Here is a 16,419-nt window from a genome sequence, read left to right as displayed (position 1 = left end):
ATGGTCGCCAACACAACCTACATGTCATTGACTTGTACAGAGTGTTATAAGTTGACAGGATGTCGATGATCACAGCGACCGCGTGGGTGCCTCGCGGCGCCGCCGCTGCTCACCCGCAAAAGTACCAGTTCGATGAGGAGGAATATGATCGCATTGCCCAAATTGCTCGACATGAATTAGCTGATGCGAAAGACGACCTCCGAAAGGCCAAACAGTCTATCAACACCTCAAATGAGTTGATCGACGACACGGACGGTGGCGTGCCGTTACCAACCTCAAATGGCGCAACCGCCGACGGAACGTCTAGCGATGACCCCGAGCTGGCCGAATACGACATGGATCGATATGACGAAGACATGGATGGCGCTGTCGACTCCAACGCTGAGTCAAAGGCTAACAACAGCATTTTCGGCAATATTCAAGGGCTTGCGTACTACGAAGACGCTTCCGAAGATCCTTACCTAATGTTACCAGAGCAAGGCGATGCTTCAGATGACGACGAGCGGGAGGAGCTTCAAATCCTTCCTACTGACAATCTCATCTTGACAGCAAAAGTGGAAGACGAAGTGGCCTGCCTCGAGCTTCTCGTGATGGAAGGCGAGCAGGATCATCTTTACGTGCACCATGATGTGATGCTTCCTGCAGTGCCGTTGTGTGTTGAATGGTTCGACTTTAGACCGAACAAAGCCTCGGAGACTGGCAATTTTGCTGCAGTCGGAACCATGGAAGCGGACATTGAACTTTGGGATCTAGACGTTGTAGACTCAATGTTCCCTGCAGCGATCCTTGGACAGAACTCGCAAGCCATGCCGGAAGCGCCGTCAGAGCCCGCGACGAAGAAGAAGCGGAAGAAGAGCCAAAAGGTCAACGATGCATACCATGTTGACTCTGTCCTCTCGCTCGCGGCGAACAGACATCATCGAAATCTTCTCGCTTCGGCCTCTGCCGACAAGACCATCAAGCTGTGGGATCTAAACACATGTACCGCGGCTCACTCCTACAGCCACCATACGGACAAAGTCTGCGCTCTCTCTTGGCACCCATCACAGTCGTCAGTGCTGCTGTCTGGGTCGTACGATCGGACAATAGTGGCAGCAGACATGCGCGCCCCAAACGCCACCGTCCCGCGTTGGGGTGTCGAAAGTGATGTCGAGCAAGTCCGGTGGGATCCCCATGATGAGCACATCTTCTACGTGAGTACCGAAAGTGGAATGCTGCATTGCTTCGACACGCGCCAACTACCTTCGAGCCCGGAACGAAGCAAGGCGAAATGGCGCCTGCAAGCACACCAAAAGAGTCTATCTTGTTTCTCCATCAATCCGGTCGTGCCAGGCTTCATCGCAACAGCATCTACAGATCGGACCGTCAAGCTTTGGGATGTGTCAGCCGTCACAGCAGCACCATCGATGGTGGTCAGTCGAGATTTGGGCGTGGGAAAGGTGTTCTCTGCCAACTTCGCGCCGGACGAGGCGGTGGCGTTTCGGTTAGCTGTGGCTGGCAGCAAAGGCGCTGTGCAAGTGTGGGATACGAGCACCAACCGCGCTGTGAGGGAAGCTTTTGCGACCAAAGTCAGGATGGCTGGAAGCGATGTCCCCGAAGAGCGACTGATTGGCCTTGAGCGGGATGATGAAATGGAGGAAGAGGAGGAGGAAGCGGCTGAAGACGGCGGTGAAGGCGGCTGGGAAAGCATGAATGAAGACTGAATGCACCCAAATTTGCACACTGAAACAATGATGCAGTCTCGCCGTGAATCTTAAAGCGACTGTATAAAGCGAATACGGTCCCGAGCCTTCAAACTCTGAAACTCGCAGTATGCGTCGCCAAGAATTGCGCTGCGGCATTTCGAAAGGTATCCGGCGTCAGCGAAAGAGCAGCAGCAGCAAAGTTGACCAATTGCGGCGAAGCAGTTGTCCACTGCGGCCAAGTAATTAGCGGCGCTGGTGTCCCGAGCGCATTTGGATCCAAGCTGTTAATGAAAGAGATGTAGTATTGCTGGACCGCCTGGGTTGGGATCGGCACGTCCGTGGCATCGCCGTAGGCAATGAGAATGTCGCTGGCGTGGAATGTTCCCAGCACGGGTGTTCCGTACAGGTACGTACTGAGGTAGCTCCAAGCCTTGACTTGAGTCGACACCACCGAGAGATATGTGCGGCGAGTCAAAGTGAAGGTGATATCGCCAAGAATAGCTGCCAGGCGCTTGTACTCTGGGTAGATGTTGTTCAGGCTGCCGGTGTTGAACGGGCTACCGTCCGGTTGGCCTAGCAAGGGCTTGTCGGGATAGTAGCTCACGAGCTGCGTAACGTCTGACACAGCGTTGGGATTGCTGGGGAAGTAAGATGCGAGATACGTGATAAGCTCGGCGTTGTTAGTAATGTTGGCCTGGGTAAGCGAGAAGAGAGTACCCTCATCTTGTTGGTCGCCGTTGATGATTGGGACTTTGGCGTAGGCACCGTTGTTGAGAGCGATGTCCGGCGACAGACTCAAGAAGCTATTGCCTGGGTCTGGACGAGGAAGGTAGGCCAGATCGACAGCGCGATAGCCGAAGATCGCAGGGACGGAGTTGGCAGCGGCTAAATACTGCTCATATGGCAATGCTCGGAGGCAAGCCAACCTTTCGGAGCTGCCACTGCACCCTGCTGCCTGTACGACGCTGTTGTAGACGGCTTGCGCTTGAGGAGCGGTGACTGGATCCGCCGGCGTTACGGAGCCCGAGTCCATGATGGCGCCTCGAAACAAGGCCTTGCCTTTGTAAGTGTTATCGCCGCCGTTGATAATCGTCTGATCGAAGACGGAGATTGCGCCGGCAGACTCGCCCCAGATCGTCCTGCCGTCTTTGTCAGTAACTGGTCCTGAACCGACTAGCAATGCGGACGGGCGTACACTTTCGTGGGATCTCCGCCGAACGCAGCTATGTTCTCCGCAACCCACTCCAGGCCCAGACGCTGATCACGAAGACCGAGATTGGTGGAGCCCTCGGAAGCCAAGTCGCTGCCTGCGAGGAAACCGAATCCGCCAAGTCTGGCTTGACAAGTCAGCGCTCAGCCATCGGTTGAAGTTGTTCGGTTCCGATGTACTTACCTGTAGTTGACAGCTACATAGACAATGGGCTTGCCAAGAGACACACTCCTTTGAATTAAATTCGTTGCATCGTAGCTCTGAGTGGACCCGAACTCGAAACCTCCGCCTTGAGCAATTACTCAGCAAGGCCTTCATAGATTGTCAACGTCGCTTCAATCGACTTACCATAGATCCAGAAGACCACTGGGAGCCCAGCATTCGCAGCTGTGCCAGAAGGTCGTTGGACGTTGAGGGTCAAGCAGTCCTCGCCGGAAACTGTGGCCGCCTGAACGCCCGGCGAGTCAAGTAGGGTGCCAACGACGCCATCTGGGATGTCTGTCGTGTTAGCCTGGAAGTAGAACTGCGGACACGCTGTTGGAGTCCCAGTTGCGGTGATTGTTTCATAAGGTACAGCTATGGTCTGCGGCGGTTTAAGTCGCAACGTTCCGGTTGGTGGCTGAGCAAACGGGACGCCCTTAAAGTTGTCGATGCCGGAAGATGTCGACCCAACAACAGTGCCATTCTGAATCGTAACGCTTGGCGCTGCGGCGCGCTCGGCTACTGGCGCCGTGAGAGCGACAGTGAAGAACGAAAAAATGCAGAACGGCAGCATGATGTGAGCGTTATCCCAGGCGGTCGACAGCGAGGCGTAGGTGGTGTTGCGCCGGATCCACCTCTTGTATAGCCATATTTGTGACTCTCACCAGCCTCGGCTCTGTGCGTGATGGTCGGCAACAAGGGATTTGTGCGGCATCAGAACGTCACGAAGGTTCGCTAGCGATCATTTCCGACTGGAGGGAGCTCGGTGTCCTGTTTCGCACTTGACTAAGACCGGCATTTGAGCGACAGACGGCGTACGGTACCCCAGAATAAGTCGTGTATCTTGCGGGGTTGGCGCCGCGGTGCAGCTGTCATCGCAGGGCAATGCAGATCTTCTGTGGCTCTATGGTTCGGGCATAGATCAAGTGCCCCTAACGGACCAATCAAGTGTAATCGACCTTTTCCACGGCCTCGGCACCGTAGTCAAGACACAGACAGAGTTTCGGAAATGCTTGGTTAGATGACCCTTATTAGCACTATCTCACCGAGGCGACACGCATCGCGCCGTCTAGGTGGGATATTTTGTGACAGCTGGCTCAAATAGATATACCGAGGCAAGGACAACCTACGTAAGACAGTTGTCAGTGAGCACTGGGACGGCACGAGACGCAATGGCAACAGTGCCATAGACTTTGCCAAACCTCCTCTCTACATTTTCGGTACAGTGAAGACACTCCGTTGCGTTTCAGTGGTACCTTTGGCTTCGGCTCCAACCCTTGCGGTTGAATCCTTCCCTCTCTGTCAACGTGCAATCAACACTCCACTGAGTGCCGGTCCTCTCGCCTACGGGATGCCAAAGATGTCGGAACGACTCTGGACTTTGCTTGAACATGCTGCCCGCTCTGCCACCTCTGACGTAAACTTCGCGAGCCGGATTTGATCCGACCTGCCTCCCAACACTTAGCGATGAGGACCTGAGTTTCAGAATGCTAACCAGGTTGCACGCAGCCTAAATCTGAACATCCTGGCTCCAGAGATGCAGGACTTCCGAGCAGAGAACAATGTCGAAGTGTCCTTCCAGCTCGGATAGGGCACCCGAGGCCTTGGTGTCCGTTGACAGTTTGAAGATGTCGCAATGGTAAGACTTGCTCTGGAATGTGCCGCCGTCTTTGAACATTTCATAGCACATGTCCATCAGCACGGGTTTCAAATCCGACCCAACAACATTCTTTGCTGGTGCTGCATCGTATGCCGCACGGCGTAGATTCTGGCCAAGACAGCACCCGGAGTCGATCATGGTCTCACCATCCTGCAGCTCTTTCATTATGTCGCCAGATGCTGGATGCAATGCAGAATCAATTCAAAGCGAAGCGTCCAAAGCACGGGGACGGCACGATCGGAAAGGCATAGTGCGCACAGCGACGACGTGACCTTCAACTTTGTCTCGAGGCAGACCGACGTACTGCTGGAAGAAATCGTAGACTTCAGGCTTGATAGATCTTGGAGCGTCTTGGAACCACGGCTGTGGTGGGCTCGGGCCGCTCATGCTGTAGTTTAACGGTCAAGGTCGTCTCCTGTATTTTCGTAATCAAGAGATACACCTGGAGACGACCGAGGGATGCCATAGTCATCAATCAAACCAGATGCGGGCGATCTTACAGTGGTAATGTCCGTGGGTTGGGGCCACGACGTTGTGCTGGGCTGCAGCGGCCCCTACACCTCATTGCAAGTTCTATGCTTTAACAATCCTTGCCCGTGCCTACCTTACCTGGGTATATGAATGCTTAGTGTAGAGTGCATGGATGAGCGGTAGCAGTATGCACGAGAACATAAGCACGGCAGAGATGCACGAGGTACTGCAGCGGACGGGAAATGCCCCACGGAAGATGGTGAAGTTGCGTAGCACAAAGAAACACGGGCGGCATGACATCACCTCTCATCATGCGCTTTCGTGCTCTCTGAAATAGTGAACAGTGGTTGCGACTGTACTGCCACATAAATCACATTGATCAGCTTAACGCTTCTAGCTCAACTTCGAAACTCACTTCTAGCACACGATCACGTGAAAAGCTACTGCCAAGATGTCCGGCAACTACCAAGCATATCAGGCAAGTCCCACTGCCCGGGTTGCTCTTTGCGCAAGGCTGACGACTCTGAACAGGGCCTGAGCCCGGAGGATCAACGCATTCTCCAAGAGGCACACGCCAAACTAGGTCCGAACGAGAAGCAGGTCGTCCAAGATCATTATCAGCAGCAAAACAACCCAGATCACCCAGCAAACCCGCAGCACAAAGACCACCGTAGGTGATGCTCTGTACTCACGCTATGCCCAGTGGCCTGGCAGACTGCTAACACAGTATGCGTGTGTTGTAGACAAGTTCAAGGAGGCCATGGGCGGCATCGCCGGCAAGTTAGGCAATGCCGCGGTCTTCGGTTTCGGGGCGACTGCTGGTGCGGATCTGTTCAATAAGCTCTTCTAAGCTGTCCAAGACGCGTAGGGTGGTGTGCATGTTTACGACCTTCTACGACTCCATGGCTGCTGTGTAATTGGACTGATAGAGCGGAGATTAAGCATTCGGCTTCTTCTGCAAGAATTCACCTTACACACTCTTGTTCTGGTATTGACAGAAAGCGCGTCTGTATTGACACTCTTTCACTAGAACAGTTGCCCACCTGTTGCCGCGCCATTGTTATTACGGTAAAGCTCAGTAGCACAGGCGCGCAACGTTTCGTGGCATCAGGCGGTCCTTTTGACTGTTCATGTTCACTAAGACTCCTACCATGTAGGTCGGGAATCAGTCATCCAGTAAACCTGTGTTGCGTAGTTCTTGACGGTAGTCGATTCAGGTTGTGATATTTGGTCGTCTCTCGGCCTAAGATATGTAACTCAGTCTAGGCCGCTATGGTCGTAATGGAATGCTCATATCGGGTTGTACGACTTTCTCCAGATGGACCTGTCTATTCAGTGCCTGCGCTTGCGCAACAGCTGACGTTGACCCGTTATCAATCACCAACGGAACGGTGAGACTACAACGAGTTAATCTGATATAGTCCTGGCGCGGCTTGTGGCTGAACTAAGCGGAGATGTCCGTGGTCGGAAAGGTTGCACGTTGTGCACGTGGGGACAAGATGACTGCGTGGGCTAAGCGCTGCGAGGCGGGCAAGCGGAGCACGTGTGAAGACGTACCGAGGAACCCTCTCTGCAAGAACACGAACACGAGGGTTTCGCCGTATCTACGATAAAAGTGTGGTTCCTTGGAAATGCCCGGTTGGCGGAGTCCGAAAGAAAGCGTTTGTTGCTTCTTCCGCTGGCGGCGGCTGGCTGGGTCCCTCCGTCTCTCAACGAATCGAACGCGTGGCGGCGAGACGCTACCCAGGGGGCCTGACTGCTCTGGATGAAGCTTCACTTTTTTTTGGGTTCCAAGTCCGGCGCCGGGTTGCATTCTGCGGCGCATGCCATGAGCTAGTCTTTTAATGATACAGTAGTAATGGACTCTGTCCTGCCCATAGTACAACATCGGTCATCCTGCCGCATGCCCGCCAGCATCCATCCGCTCTGTGACAGCCGTATTGTTTGCTGTTGTGACCAATGCCACAGGAGGAAGCGGTACCGTTCCTGGGCATTAGCCGACAAGGGCATGCGCGATTAGTCCAGAATGCGCGTGCATGGTTGTCTCGAGGTTAGTCGCTGGCGCAACACTGCTCTATTGGCGGGACATCATCTTACAAGACAGCAGTCACGCGCAAACAAGCATTTGTCGCTGTTGGAACACTGACTACCCTCCTAATACTCGTCTCTCTTGCCCATCCATCTAGTCCAGCAAGATCAGTCATCGCATCCAGCACTGGCATCCTGCCCACGGTTACCACATCAACCTCATCGCAATGCGGCCTTGACTGGCCGAACTCCAAAGGTATCAGGACACCAATCAATGTCGACGTCAAGGCCTTGACTTCGTTCTGGCCCGAGTTGAGTCGATCGCTGGAACAACATGGCTTCGACCTTCCAACTCTGGAGCAGCCGCCATGGATGGCCGCCCCTGCCTCTCCAGAGGACATTAGAGACCGATCAAGCTTGTTAACCGAAGACCAATACACATTGATCCGTGACCGTCAAGCGGAATTTCTGAATGACATCCCACCGTATCCAAAAGCCTTCAAAGGTAGAGGCATCATTATGCTGGCCGGTGGGTCCTACTCCGAGTACGCAGTAACCTCGCTCGGCGTACTACGTGGCACGGGTTGTAAGCTACCAGTTGAAGTGTGGAGACGAGACGAGCGCGAAGAGAAGAAGGATTGGTGCAAAGAGATTGAGTCGCAAGGCATGGTGTGTCGGCGATTGTCCGATTATCTTGACACGGACCTCTTGAAGATCGCAGACGGAAAGGAGTTGAAGATTTTTACCATGTTGTTTTCAAGTTTCGAGGAGATACTGTTCATGGATGCGGACAATCTTGCGATACAGGCGCCGGAAATCCTCTTCGAGTCGAATGCATACAAGGAGACTGGAGTTATGTTATGGCCGGACTTTTGGGATTACGACAACATAGATTGGCTCGACTACGCGATAGGTATCGCTGATAATCAGTCAGAGGCGCTTTGGGGAACGAGGACGTACGAAAGTGGGCAAGTGTTGTGGAACAAGAAGAAGCACTGGAAGTCGCTACTGCTTGCGACGTACTATAACTGGCATGGACCCCAGCTCTATTACACGCTGATGAACATCGGATGGGCCGGCTGGGGAGACAAGGACACTTTTCCAATGGCGCTGCGAGCCCTCAAGGAACCATTCCACACCGTGCAATATCCACCTACCGATACTTGGGTCATTGGACGCATTGCCGACAGGCGTATTGGCATGATCCAGATGGAGCCAGTGATACCGCAAGGTCGCGAGGAGGCGAAGGCATTCTTCATGCACAGCACGTCCATGAAATGGTCCCACCGCGATATGTTCTGCGTCAGGTGTCTGCCCATCTGGCATACCGACTCGTCCACGGATGGCTACAATAGCCGATACGAAGATGAGTTCGCCGAGTTCTACAACGAACTCCACAACTCCGTAAAGTTAATGGACGAAGATGCCCGTCAATACTGTCCAGACAATCTGGATCCAGAAATCAAGATCTGGCGAGCCATGGAGCATGCGGCATGCCGGTCAAAAGCATGGCGTCACGGCAGAACTTGCGAGGCTATGCGGAGATACATGATGGACACGTTCGGCTTCGAATTCGAGTACGAGAACGGGAAGCGCCACAATTTCACGGATGTGCCCTCGATGCAAGATGCCGTCTGCTTAGTCGACCCTATTTGATGCATTATCGTGACCGCGCATCATATGTTGGCTTACCATATATAAGGAACAGACATAACGCCGAGCTCGTCGCCTAGTGCCCGAGCAGGCCACCTTCGACGCTTGCTCGGTAATGCTACCCCTCAAGCTGACGGCGGCCTCGAACCGGACTTTCAGTCGTCCGATTGTGCGCGGGTTTAGGCACTTGTGCAGCACACATATTTTCACAAGATGTGCTTACGCGAATGCGAACGGTAACCCTGCAGCCTAGGAAACCGGCGTACCATCCGCAGGCGTCCAATCTGCGGACGGCCAAGGGAAGCGGCCGACGCCGGGCTTTACGGCATTCGGGTGTCTTGACGACCTTTTCATCCGGCTTTTGCGGATAGCGGACAATTTTTGATTGTTCACATGCAACCTCATGCATGAACCACCGCTGACTCAACGACTCTGCATGGACAAGTTTTGTGCCGGTTGCCCGTCAGACAAATACCTGTATTACGCACCGTATGTATAGAGCATAGATACCCTCCTGTTAACTTACTTCCCGTATCTCCCTCCACTTCCACGTTTTGCTGAAGTGCTTGCCAACTGCGACACAGTCCACTGTCCGACTAGGCTATCATGGAAGAACATCCGTCTACTCTACCTTCGAGTGACTTCTCCTGCGGAACGTACCGACGGCAGCTCGCAGAATATCATCGACAGCAACGCGCGAGCATTCTGTCACCCCAGCAAGCTGTCACTTCCAGCTTCAAATGGCGACCGGGAGTCGAACAGATCACCGGCGAGGCGATTGTCACGCTTGTTTCCACTCGACCAGGTCTCGAGACAGTATCAAGTCGGCGCACCGTCAGTAATGGAAGCAGCACTACAGCCGCCAGCCTCTCAAGTCAGTCACCGGAGAGTGTCCCAAATCAGAGGTCTACTCCTTCCCGCTCCCCCAGGCCTGTCACCGTACTTGGAGTTAGTGGGTCGACACAGGCCGAGTCCTACGCCGCAGGAACGCCGCCACCCTTGACTGCGTCAAGTATGCTAGACCGGAAGGCTAAACGGAGCAGTCGGAGCTTCTTCAGCCTGTTTCGACATTGAAAGGCAAAGTCTACATCGCTTTGAGTCGTCAGATCAAGTCTCATGATTGGTGGGAAAGTCCTGGACTCGGTTTATGATCTAATGGTTGGTTCCAGCGATGGTGTTCAAGGCAAGGGCTCTGGCGACGAGTGTTTCGGGTATGATAGCGCATTTCTCGCTGCTGTGGCCTTGGTTCGTGTTCATCGCGCTTATGGCAGGGTGCTACTGTAGAGCGAGGCGTCTGGTGGCCAGGATATTGTCAGCCCTAGGAGCAATCTAATGAGCTTACGACATCAATCACACATAATTAGTGAATAGACATTGAGGGAGGGGTTTTAAAGATTCTTCGTCCTGTCTTCAGCCATCTTCACGGCGAGCTTCGTGCAGACAACTACAGCTTCTTTCGGCACTGAGTCCATGTTTGCCGCTAAATGTGAGGATCAGAAGCAACATCACCTATGTCCGGTTGATTCGGACTAACCTATACATTCGACATATCAAGCTCGATCGGGAAAGTGACTATTCGCTGGCAGTACGTGGCGGCAATGTTAGTTGGCCGAAGCTGCGATGCGCCCGTGGAGAGAGTGCTTTAGAGTTCGTTTCGAACGTGATGATAAAGTTAAGGGCGAGATAGTCAGCGACAACGTATCCTTGTGAAAGTTCGCCCATGGCAAAGCAGTTGCTGAGCTATGCTAACGCGGCAGCTGTAGCCATGCCTGTGGACCTGGAACTCCGGCCATGCGAAGGGGCAGAATCAACCGCTCAATGGTGGAGGACGAATCTTGAACATACGCGTGGGGCAAACCATTTCATCTTGACTTCCTGATCTGCTGACGAACTCGATAATCCACGCATTGTGTGTTGCTTTCGAGTGCTCTTCTGTACTCTATTGCAGGTAGTGAGACTCCTTCTATAGATTGGAGCTCGCTGCGCTTGAGGCGAGTTTGGAACTCTCAAATACGGCTAGCGCAAGTCGATGAATTGAAGGCCTCGGAAGATCTCATCGACCTAATATGCAGTAAGAACAGTGCGGAGGTGCGGGAGTAGCAAGGCAATCGGTCGATATTCCTTTGTTCATTCCGTCTCAATTGTGTTTCCGCCTGACCAGCAGCGCTGATACTCTACCCTCTCCATTCAACTTGGCGCTGCCATCAAGGTCATGCAGCTCATCCGCGCTTCTCACAAGCCCGAGGCGGCATCACGGCAGCCTACTGAAACATTTACGGGAACAGTACACATGGTGAAGCTGCCTCTTCCTGCCCCTCTCCCCTCTCTTACACCGTAGCAGGACCCGATCTTCACCGCAGATGACTGCATGGGCAATAATGTTTGCTTCACGCCGGGAGCCCGCACATTCTGGCACTATCACGAACGAGGCCAGATCCTGACCGTTACATTGGGCTACGGTTTGGTCTGCTCAGAAGGTCAGGCACCTCGGCGGTTGCAAGTTGGCGACATGGTTCATGTACCTGCGGGCGAAAAGCACTGGCATGGTGGCACAAACACAACCTGCATGGCACATACTGCCATCTCACTCGGCAGTCCGTGCGCCACTCATTGAAATGAACTCTCCTGCTAACACAATAGGTAGAGACAACATGGCTCGGCGAGGTAGACCAGGGAGAATACGAGAAAGCGCACGAGTCTGCACATTAGATGGAACGTACGATCTAAACGCGCTGTGTCCTTGGCGCAAGCGAAGCAGTTCAATATGCGTGATATTGTAAAGCATGGCCTTTGCAATCCGTCGGCAGCATCGCATTATTCAGCCCCGTATTGAATGGAGCGCTCTTGGCGCTGGTGACGCGGTGGCGTTCAACACGTCTCTCTGTCAAGCGTACATACCACCCACATACGACTAACCTGACCACTGTGCAGCATCTAGCTCGCCTGCAAGCGATAGGTATGGAAGGGCGCTGCCAATGCGGTCAAATCACCTTTGTGACACCGACAGACAAGCCTCAGGCGATCTTCATCTGCCATTGCTTGGAGTGTAGGCATCAGTCTTCTTCAGCCTATGGCATCAGTGCGATATTTCCAGCCTTCAACATCGAGGCGCCGAATCCGAGCGCTATTGCAGTCTACAGTCGACCAAGCAGTACCGGAGAAACGAGAGGAACTTTTTGCACCACCTGCGGAAGTCGTTTGATGCATCAGCATATCTCCTTCGAAGGGACACTTAGTCCGAGGGTAGCAGTCAAAGCCGGTTGTCTCGATGGCCTTACCAAGGATATGCTGCGAACGGCTATGCATATCTGGACGAAGCGAGCTATCACCAGCATCCCCGAATGCTCAGAAGCTTACGACGAGGATCCGCCGCGCTCCTAAGTCAGCAACTGAGTTATCACACGACTCATGGAAAGCCACAAGTGCAACCGAGCAGCAGCTCGGGCTTTGAGGTTCTTAGAGCGCACAAGCATGGAATCTGTCCGGTTTCAAGGGGTGGCGACAGGCACGGTCTTACTTAGGGGGCGAGGTCAACTGGCGACCCAATGCGCTCCCTGTGGCAAACCTTTCAAAACTCCTGTCAACCTGCTCAAAACGCTTCTCGTCCGACAGATCATATTGCTATACTCGCGAAGCTTGAGCTCGGTCATGCCCGAGTTCCAGCCGAATGGGCCCCTCATCGGCCAACTTCGCCGCAGCACATCATCTCACGCAAGCATTCGTTGCCAATCTACCTGAGCACGCAATCGCTTGCAGGTGCTGTGACCATGCCAATATTAGAGTAAGTGATGTTCCGTGTTTCTTTTTTCCTGTTACTCGAACTTCCTGCTTCGAATGAGCTATGGCACCAGCTCTGGTAGAAACACCCTCGTTCAATGGTCCCTCAGGCCTTGATAAGAAGCTCTTCCCGGACGGTCTGAAGACGTCCGGACAGCATCCGCCAGATTATTCGCTTGTCCGACCTTACGATGCTTTCCCAAAGCAGATTACTGGTCAAACAGTTTGGCAGGCTGAAGACTACCAACAGCATCCCGAGCGCTGGACGCACATCTTTAGCGATGAGGAAGTTGCTGAGCTCGGCGAAGCCGCAGACAACTTTATTGCCTCAGGTGTACCACTGACAGGCATGACGAAAGAGCGATTTCCCTTGCCAACATTGGAACCATTCTTTGAGAGCGTTCGGAATGAAGTTATCAACGGCAAAGGTTTCATTCTGTTCAAGGGCATACCAGTCCAGGAATGGAGCCTTCAGAAGTCCGCAACTGCTTATCTTGGCTTTGGTGCCTATTTCGGCTACTTCACCTCGCAGAACGGACAAGGACACATCCTCGGCCACGTTAAGGATTTGGGCGAAGACCCTACGCAGAAGGATAGAGTGCGAATTTACCGGACGAACGCGAAGCAGCCGTACCATACCGATGCAGCGGATTTGGTTGGTCTGTTGTGCATCGCCAAAGCTCTGGAAGGTGGTGAATCCGACATTTTGTCAACGCACCATCTCTTCAATCATCTTCAGAGGGAGCATCCAGATGTGGTTGAGACACTGACGACACCTAACTGGTATTTCGATCGCAAAGGAGAAGTGAGCGAGGGTGAAGATCCATACTACAGATCGGCTCCTATGCTTCTAGAGAACGACCCCAACGGCGGGGCGCGCGTATGGACCCGTCTGGACCCAAACTACGTGATTTCTCTTGCACGCTACAACTCCGGACCAAACGCCAGGATCCCTCCGTTGTCCGCCAAGCAAAAGCATGCGCTCGATGTCTGGGACAAGACTTGCTCGGAGCTATCCCTTCACATGATACTCGACCCAGGCGACATTCAGCTCCTAAGTAATTCGCATGTACTTCACGCGCGGACGGCGTATAAGGACTATCCCCCGGGCTCTGTTAACGAAGATGGGAGGCCAAGAGTTCGGCGGCACCTGATGAGGTTGTGGCTTGCTGTGCCGGAAACTGAAGGCGGGTGGAAGATCCCTTTTGCTGACAGCAAGGAGCGCAAGAGGGGCGGCATCCAGGTCAACGATGTGCCGCCTGTTTGCCCACTGGACGCTGAGTAGTCCTTGGCTTGATTTTTGCATTTGACAACGTTTCAGCTGGCAAGAGTTCGCACTATAGATGGACAGTTGGTAGGACTCTACGCAAAGCCACGTACCGCTCTCCACGTTATGTCAGTAGGATGGCCACGATTCAACGCTGACTCACGCCTGGCTATTCTCGATTACAAGATTCCAAGGCTGGTCTAGAGTCAGGAACCGCCTACGGTATCTAAGCGCGTCGCTGACCGTATGCGGACCCAGGTTCACCGGAGCAACCTGCGAGTACTGATAGCTTGTGGAAGCATTATCAGGCGACATCGTGCAGCTGGTTGGGGCCTGTACAAGGGCGCCTTTTCCGAGCTTCAGCCGAAGATCTAGTTATACTCGGACGTAAAGCCGTCTATTTCCATTACCTCCCCAATGCCTACATCTATATCCACCATCTGCTCCATTTCAGCCATGACAGCTTTCTCAGTCGGTATTGCCGCCCACGGCTTCTCTGGCAGCGCCTTCAGCATGTCACCATTCGCTTCCAGCATGTCCAGCGCGCCCTGTATCCAGTGCGCCTTCTTCGCACTCATGCTGAGCGTCCACTGATACTCGTGCAGTCTGCTAGCGTAAAAAGCCGCCTCCTCTCTTCCCGGGCTCGTAGCTTGCAATAATGCCCCAAATGTGCCTATCAGTGCAAAATTGTTTGTAGAGGGGAAGTACCAAAAGGCGTGGAGATGCTCGGGCTTGAGCCGGTTGACGAAGTCCATGGCGCTTATGAGACGTGTCTTGGCCGCGGATCTGCAAATGTAAAGCAAATACGGCTCAGCATGCTTGGTGTCCAGTGATTGTACAATACGCCGATGGATGCTGATCTCGGCGGCGAAGTAGCCAAGGTGCAGATAGCCAGTGGACGATAGCTCTCCTGCTGTATAATTGTCCATCTTGCACTCAGTCGGTAGCTTAGCAAACCACTCCTTCAGCTTGATCTGCACCGGTTTGGCACGGTTCAGCACGAGTTGCGTGGCGAACCGTCCAGCGCGAGCGTAATCAGCTTTAGCTGTCTCCGAGTAGAAAGTCTCGTAGACTTCTGCCATGATGCCGGTGAGTTTGATCATCTGCATGAAAACCGTTCGACCATGGGCTAACTGAGGTTCTGTTACCTCCTGGACTCGCGTTAGTGTGGGATCGATGCTTTCGTCAAAGTCCTGCTCAGTCGGTTGCTGTACAACCCAGTCTGCCGGGTTGATATGTGAGGGTCGGCCATGCATCACAGCACTCCACTTGTCCTGCATGTAAAGTGCCCAAGCAAGGCGTTTGCGCAAGCGCCGCTCCCAAACTGGTATCGACCAACTCGAGCAGTCAAGGTGCAAGCCTATGTCCTGCCCTAGGGCGACAAGCTGCACGGTCAAAGTCCATGTGCTAGATTTAGCTCGCTGCAGCAATAACAAGCCCGCTTGTACTGCTGAGATCTTTGGCCGCTGCATTGCTACCGTCAAGGCGGTTACGGCAATATACTCCAGCCTTGCTACATCCGGCTTTGTGTGTTTGGCCAGCTCAGGATCCTGCTCCCACCATGATAGTGCAAGTAAATACATCGCTGCCAGCAACGGCGGGTTGAACTGCTTGTCACCATGTCTGTGCCGGTCTAGAAAAGCTTGCTCCTGGATGATGGGATAGCTAGGCTGCACGTTGCGGAAGTAGATGTCAATCAAGGCTGGCTCATGCGGTCCTACGATGCGTTCAATCTCCGCAAGCGCTCGTGCCTCGTCGTCCGGGATTTGAACGTCGGCATCTGCGTGTATGCTAAAGTACTCGTTGCAATTGACTTGCCGGAGAATGCCATGCCGCGACTGCGTTTCATTCTTCTCGTTGAAAGAGCCGAGTCTAATCAGCGAAGAGTCTAGAGCTGTCGTTTGTCCCAGGAGTTTGCAATGGCGATGTCTTTGCAGGCTCAGGCTTTCATCGACAGCGAAGGGTCTCCTCAACGGTACAGATGCCTGGTTTGATGGGAGACGCTCTATCGAGTTTGTATGGTGCTGTGGCTCTGCGCGAGCGGAGCCAACTGTTGGAGTGGCCACTGGCCTTGTCGGAGTAAGTTCAGCGTCCGTGCCATCATCGACCTTGCGCTTGCGTGGCTGTGCTTTCTCGACGAAGGTGCACTCTTGCTTGTGGAACTCACATAGCACACATCGGCCGGAGTCTTGGAGCACACATTTGCTCTTTCGCCTCCGGCAGCCATCGCAAGGTCGCTCCTTCCGTGATCGAGAAGGAGGTGCAGACTGTTGAAGCTGCTTCAGAGCAGGCCGGGTCTCTTTGCTGTCCATGAAGGAGAGCGGCGAAGACCAAGCAACGATAGGTTTAGGCGCCAGTGGCGGAGCAGCCAGTACTGTAGCCATTGCTGCAGCCGAAGCAAGCAGTGTGAAGTGGTTTGACGTAGTGGCTGCTATCGCGATAGGCAGTAAGTGACGGCCTCAGAAGC

General features: G+C 53.6%; 10 protein-coding genes across 10 annotated transcripts; 7 read left to right on the top strand and 3 right to left on the bottom strand.

Annotated features, from left to right (window-relative positions):
- Positions 1–26: 26 nt before the first annotated feature.
- BAUCODRAFT_577813 (uncharacterized protein) lies at positions 27–1,705 on the top strand (the record flags this gene model as incomplete). The annotated part of the gene is made up of 1 exon (XM_007679579.1): positions 27–1,705. The coding sequence occupies exon 1, from the start codon at positions 60–62 to the stop codon at positions 1,701–1,703; it is 1,644 nt and encodes a 547-aa protein (XP_007677769.1). The 5' UTR covers positions 27–59.
- Positions 1,705–4,100, bottom strand: BAUCODRAFT_530646 (uncharacterized protein). Its single transcript, XM_007679578.1, has 4 exons — positions 3,244–4,100; positions 3,079–3,184; positions 2,881–3,018; positions 1,705–2,824 (listed from the first exon to the last, which is right to left on the bottom strand). The coding sequence occupies exons 1-4, from the start codon at positions 3,668–3,670 to the stop codon at positions 1,792–1,794; spliced, it is 1,704 nt and encodes a 567-aa protein (XP_007677768.1). The 5' UTR covers positions 3,671–4,100; the 3' UTR covers positions 1,705–1,791.
- Positions 4,101–4,606: 506 nt separating this feature from the next.
- Positions 4,607–4,921, bottom strand: BAUCODRAFT_123666 (uncharacterized protein; the record flags this gene model as incomplete). Its single annotated transcript, XM_007679577.1, has 1 exon — positions 4,607–4,921. The coding sequence occupies one exon, from the start codon at positions 4,919–4,921 to the stop codon at positions 4,607–4,609; it is 315 nt and encodes a 104-aa protein (XP_007677767.1).
- A 542-nt stretch (positions 4,922–5,463) lies between these two features.
- Positions 5,464–6,409, top strand: BAUCODRAFT_35193 (uncharacterized protein). The gene is made up of 3 exons (XM_007679244.1): positions 5,464–5,705; positions 5,759–5,897; positions 5,971–6,409. The coding sequence occupies exons 1-3, from the start codon at positions 5,679–5,681 to the stop codon at positions 6,075–6,077; spliced, it is 273 nt and encodes a 90-aa protein (XP_007677434.1). The 5' UTR covers positions 5,464–5,678; the 3' UTR covers positions 6,078–6,409.
- A 456-nt stretch (positions 6,410–6,865) lies between these two features.
- BAUCODRAFT_35192 (glycosyltransferase family 71 protein) lies at positions 6,866–9,277 on the top strand. The gene is made up of 2 exons (XM_007679243.1): positions 6,866–7,277; positions 7,335–9,277. Exons 1-2 carry the CDS (start codon positions 7,187–7,189, stop codon positions 8,909–8,911), a joined length of 1,668 nt encoding a protein of 555 aa, XP_007677433.1. The 5' UTR covers positions 6,866–7,186; the 3' UTR covers positions 8,912–9,277.
- Positions 9,278–10,024: 747 nt separating this feature from the next.
- On the top strand, positions 10,025–10,192 carry BAUCODRAFT_123663 (uncharacterized protein; the record flags this gene model as incomplete). Its single annotated transcript, XM_007679576.1, has 1 exon — positions 10,025–10,192. One exon carries the CDS (start codon positions 10,025–10,027, stop codon positions 10,190–10,192), a length of 168 nt encoding a protein of 55 aa, XP_007677766.1.
- Positions 10,193–10,988: 796 nt separating this feature from the next.
- BAUCODRAFT_35189 (uncharacterized protein) lies at positions 10,989–11,640 on the top strand. Its single transcript, XM_007679242.1, has 2 exons — positions 10,989–11,201; positions 11,250–11,640. The coding sequence occupies exons 1-2, from the start codon at positions 11,121–11,123 to the stop codon at positions 11,520–11,522; spliced, it is 354 nt and encodes a 117-aa protein (XP_007677432.1). The 5' UTR covers positions 10,989–11,120; the 3' UTR covers positions 11,523–11,640.
- A 223-nt stretch (positions 11,641–11,863) lies between these two features.
- BAUCODRAFT_72953 (uncharacterized protein) lies at positions 11,864–12,289 on the top strand (the record flags this gene model as incomplete). The annotated part of the gene is made up of 1 exon (XM_007679415.1): positions 11,864–12,289. A coding segment is annotated over one exon (426 nt), but the record flags the coding sequence as incomplete, so codon positions are not given.
- A 230-nt stretch (positions 12,290–12,519) lies between these two features.
- On the top strand, positions 12,520–14,147 carry BAUCODRAFT_530457 (uncharacterized protein). Its single transcript, XM_007679575.1, has one exon. It carries the CDS (start codon positions 12,750–12,752, stop codon positions 13,968–13,970), a length of 1,221 nt encoding a protein of 406 aa, XP_007677765.1. The 5' UTR covers positions 12,520–12,749; the 3' UTR covers positions 13,971–14,147.
- A 293-nt stretch (positions 14,148–14,440) lies between these two features.
- On the bottom strand, positions 14,441–16,336 carry BAUCODRAFT_42261 (uncharacterized protein; the record flags this gene model as incomplete). The annotated part of the gene is made up of 1 exon (XM_007679306.1): positions 14,441–16,336. A coding segment is annotated over one exon (1,896 nt), but the record flags the coding sequence as incomplete, so codon positions are not given.
- Between the last annotated feature and the right edge of the window lie 83 nt (positions 16,337–16,419).

The sequence above is a fragment of the Baudoinia panamericana genome (assembly GCF_000338955.1).
Source record: "Baudoinia panamericana UAMH 10762 unplaced genomic scaffold BAUCOscaffold_8, whole genome shotgun sequence".
NCBI classification, from domain to species: Eukaryota; Fungi; Ascomycota; class Dothideomycetes; order Mycosphaerellales; family Teratosphaeriaceae; genus Baudoinia; species Baudoinia panamericana.
This window is presented reverse-complemented; position numbering and strand designations above follow the sequence as displayed.

Coding starts and splice junctions, on each gene's coding strand:
- BAUCODRAFT_35189 (XM_007679242.1), top strand. CDS start 11,121: ATGCAGCTCATCCGCGCTTCTCACAAGCCCGAGGCGGCATCACGGCAG. Junction 11,202..11,249: donor TTACGGGAACAGTACACATG/GTGAAGCTGCCT, acceptor ACACCGTAGCAG/GACCCGATCTTCACCGCAGA.
- BAUCODRAFT_530457 (XM_007679575.1), top strand. CDS start 12,750: ATGGCACCAGCTCTGGTAGAAACACCCTCGTTCAATGGTCCCTCAGGC.
- BAUCODRAFT_530646 (XM_007679578.1), bottom strand. CDS start 3,670: ATGCTGCCGTTCTGCATTTTTTCGTTCTTCACTGTCGCTCTCACGGCG. Junction 3,185..3,243: donor AGTGGTCTTCTGGATCTATG/GTAAGTCGATTG, acceptor TAATTGCTCAAG/GCGGAGGTTTCGAGTTCGGG. Junction 2,825..2,880: donor GGCGGAGATCCCACGAAAGT/GTACGCCCGTCC, acceptor CAAAGACGGCAG/GACGATCTGGGGCGAGTCTG.
- BAUCODRAFT_35192 (XM_007679243.1), top strand. CDS start 7,187: ATGCCACAGGAGGAAGCGGTACCGTTCCTGGGCATTAGCCGACAAGGG. Junction 7,278..7,334: donor GCGTGCATGGTTGTCTCGAG/GTTAGTCGCTGG, acceptor ACAAGACAGCAG/TCACGCGCAAACAAGCATTT.
- BAUCODRAFT_35193 (XM_007679244.1), top strand. CDS start 5,679: ATGTCCGGCAACTACCAAGCATATCAG. Junction 5,706..5,758: donor GCAACTACCAAGCATATCAG/GCAAGTCCCACT, acceptor GACTCTGAACAG/GGCCTGAGCCCGGAGGATCA. Junction 5,898..5,970: donor CCCGCAGCACAAAGACCACC/GTAGGTGATGCT, acceptor CGTGTGTTGTAG/ACAAGTTCAAGGAGGCCATG.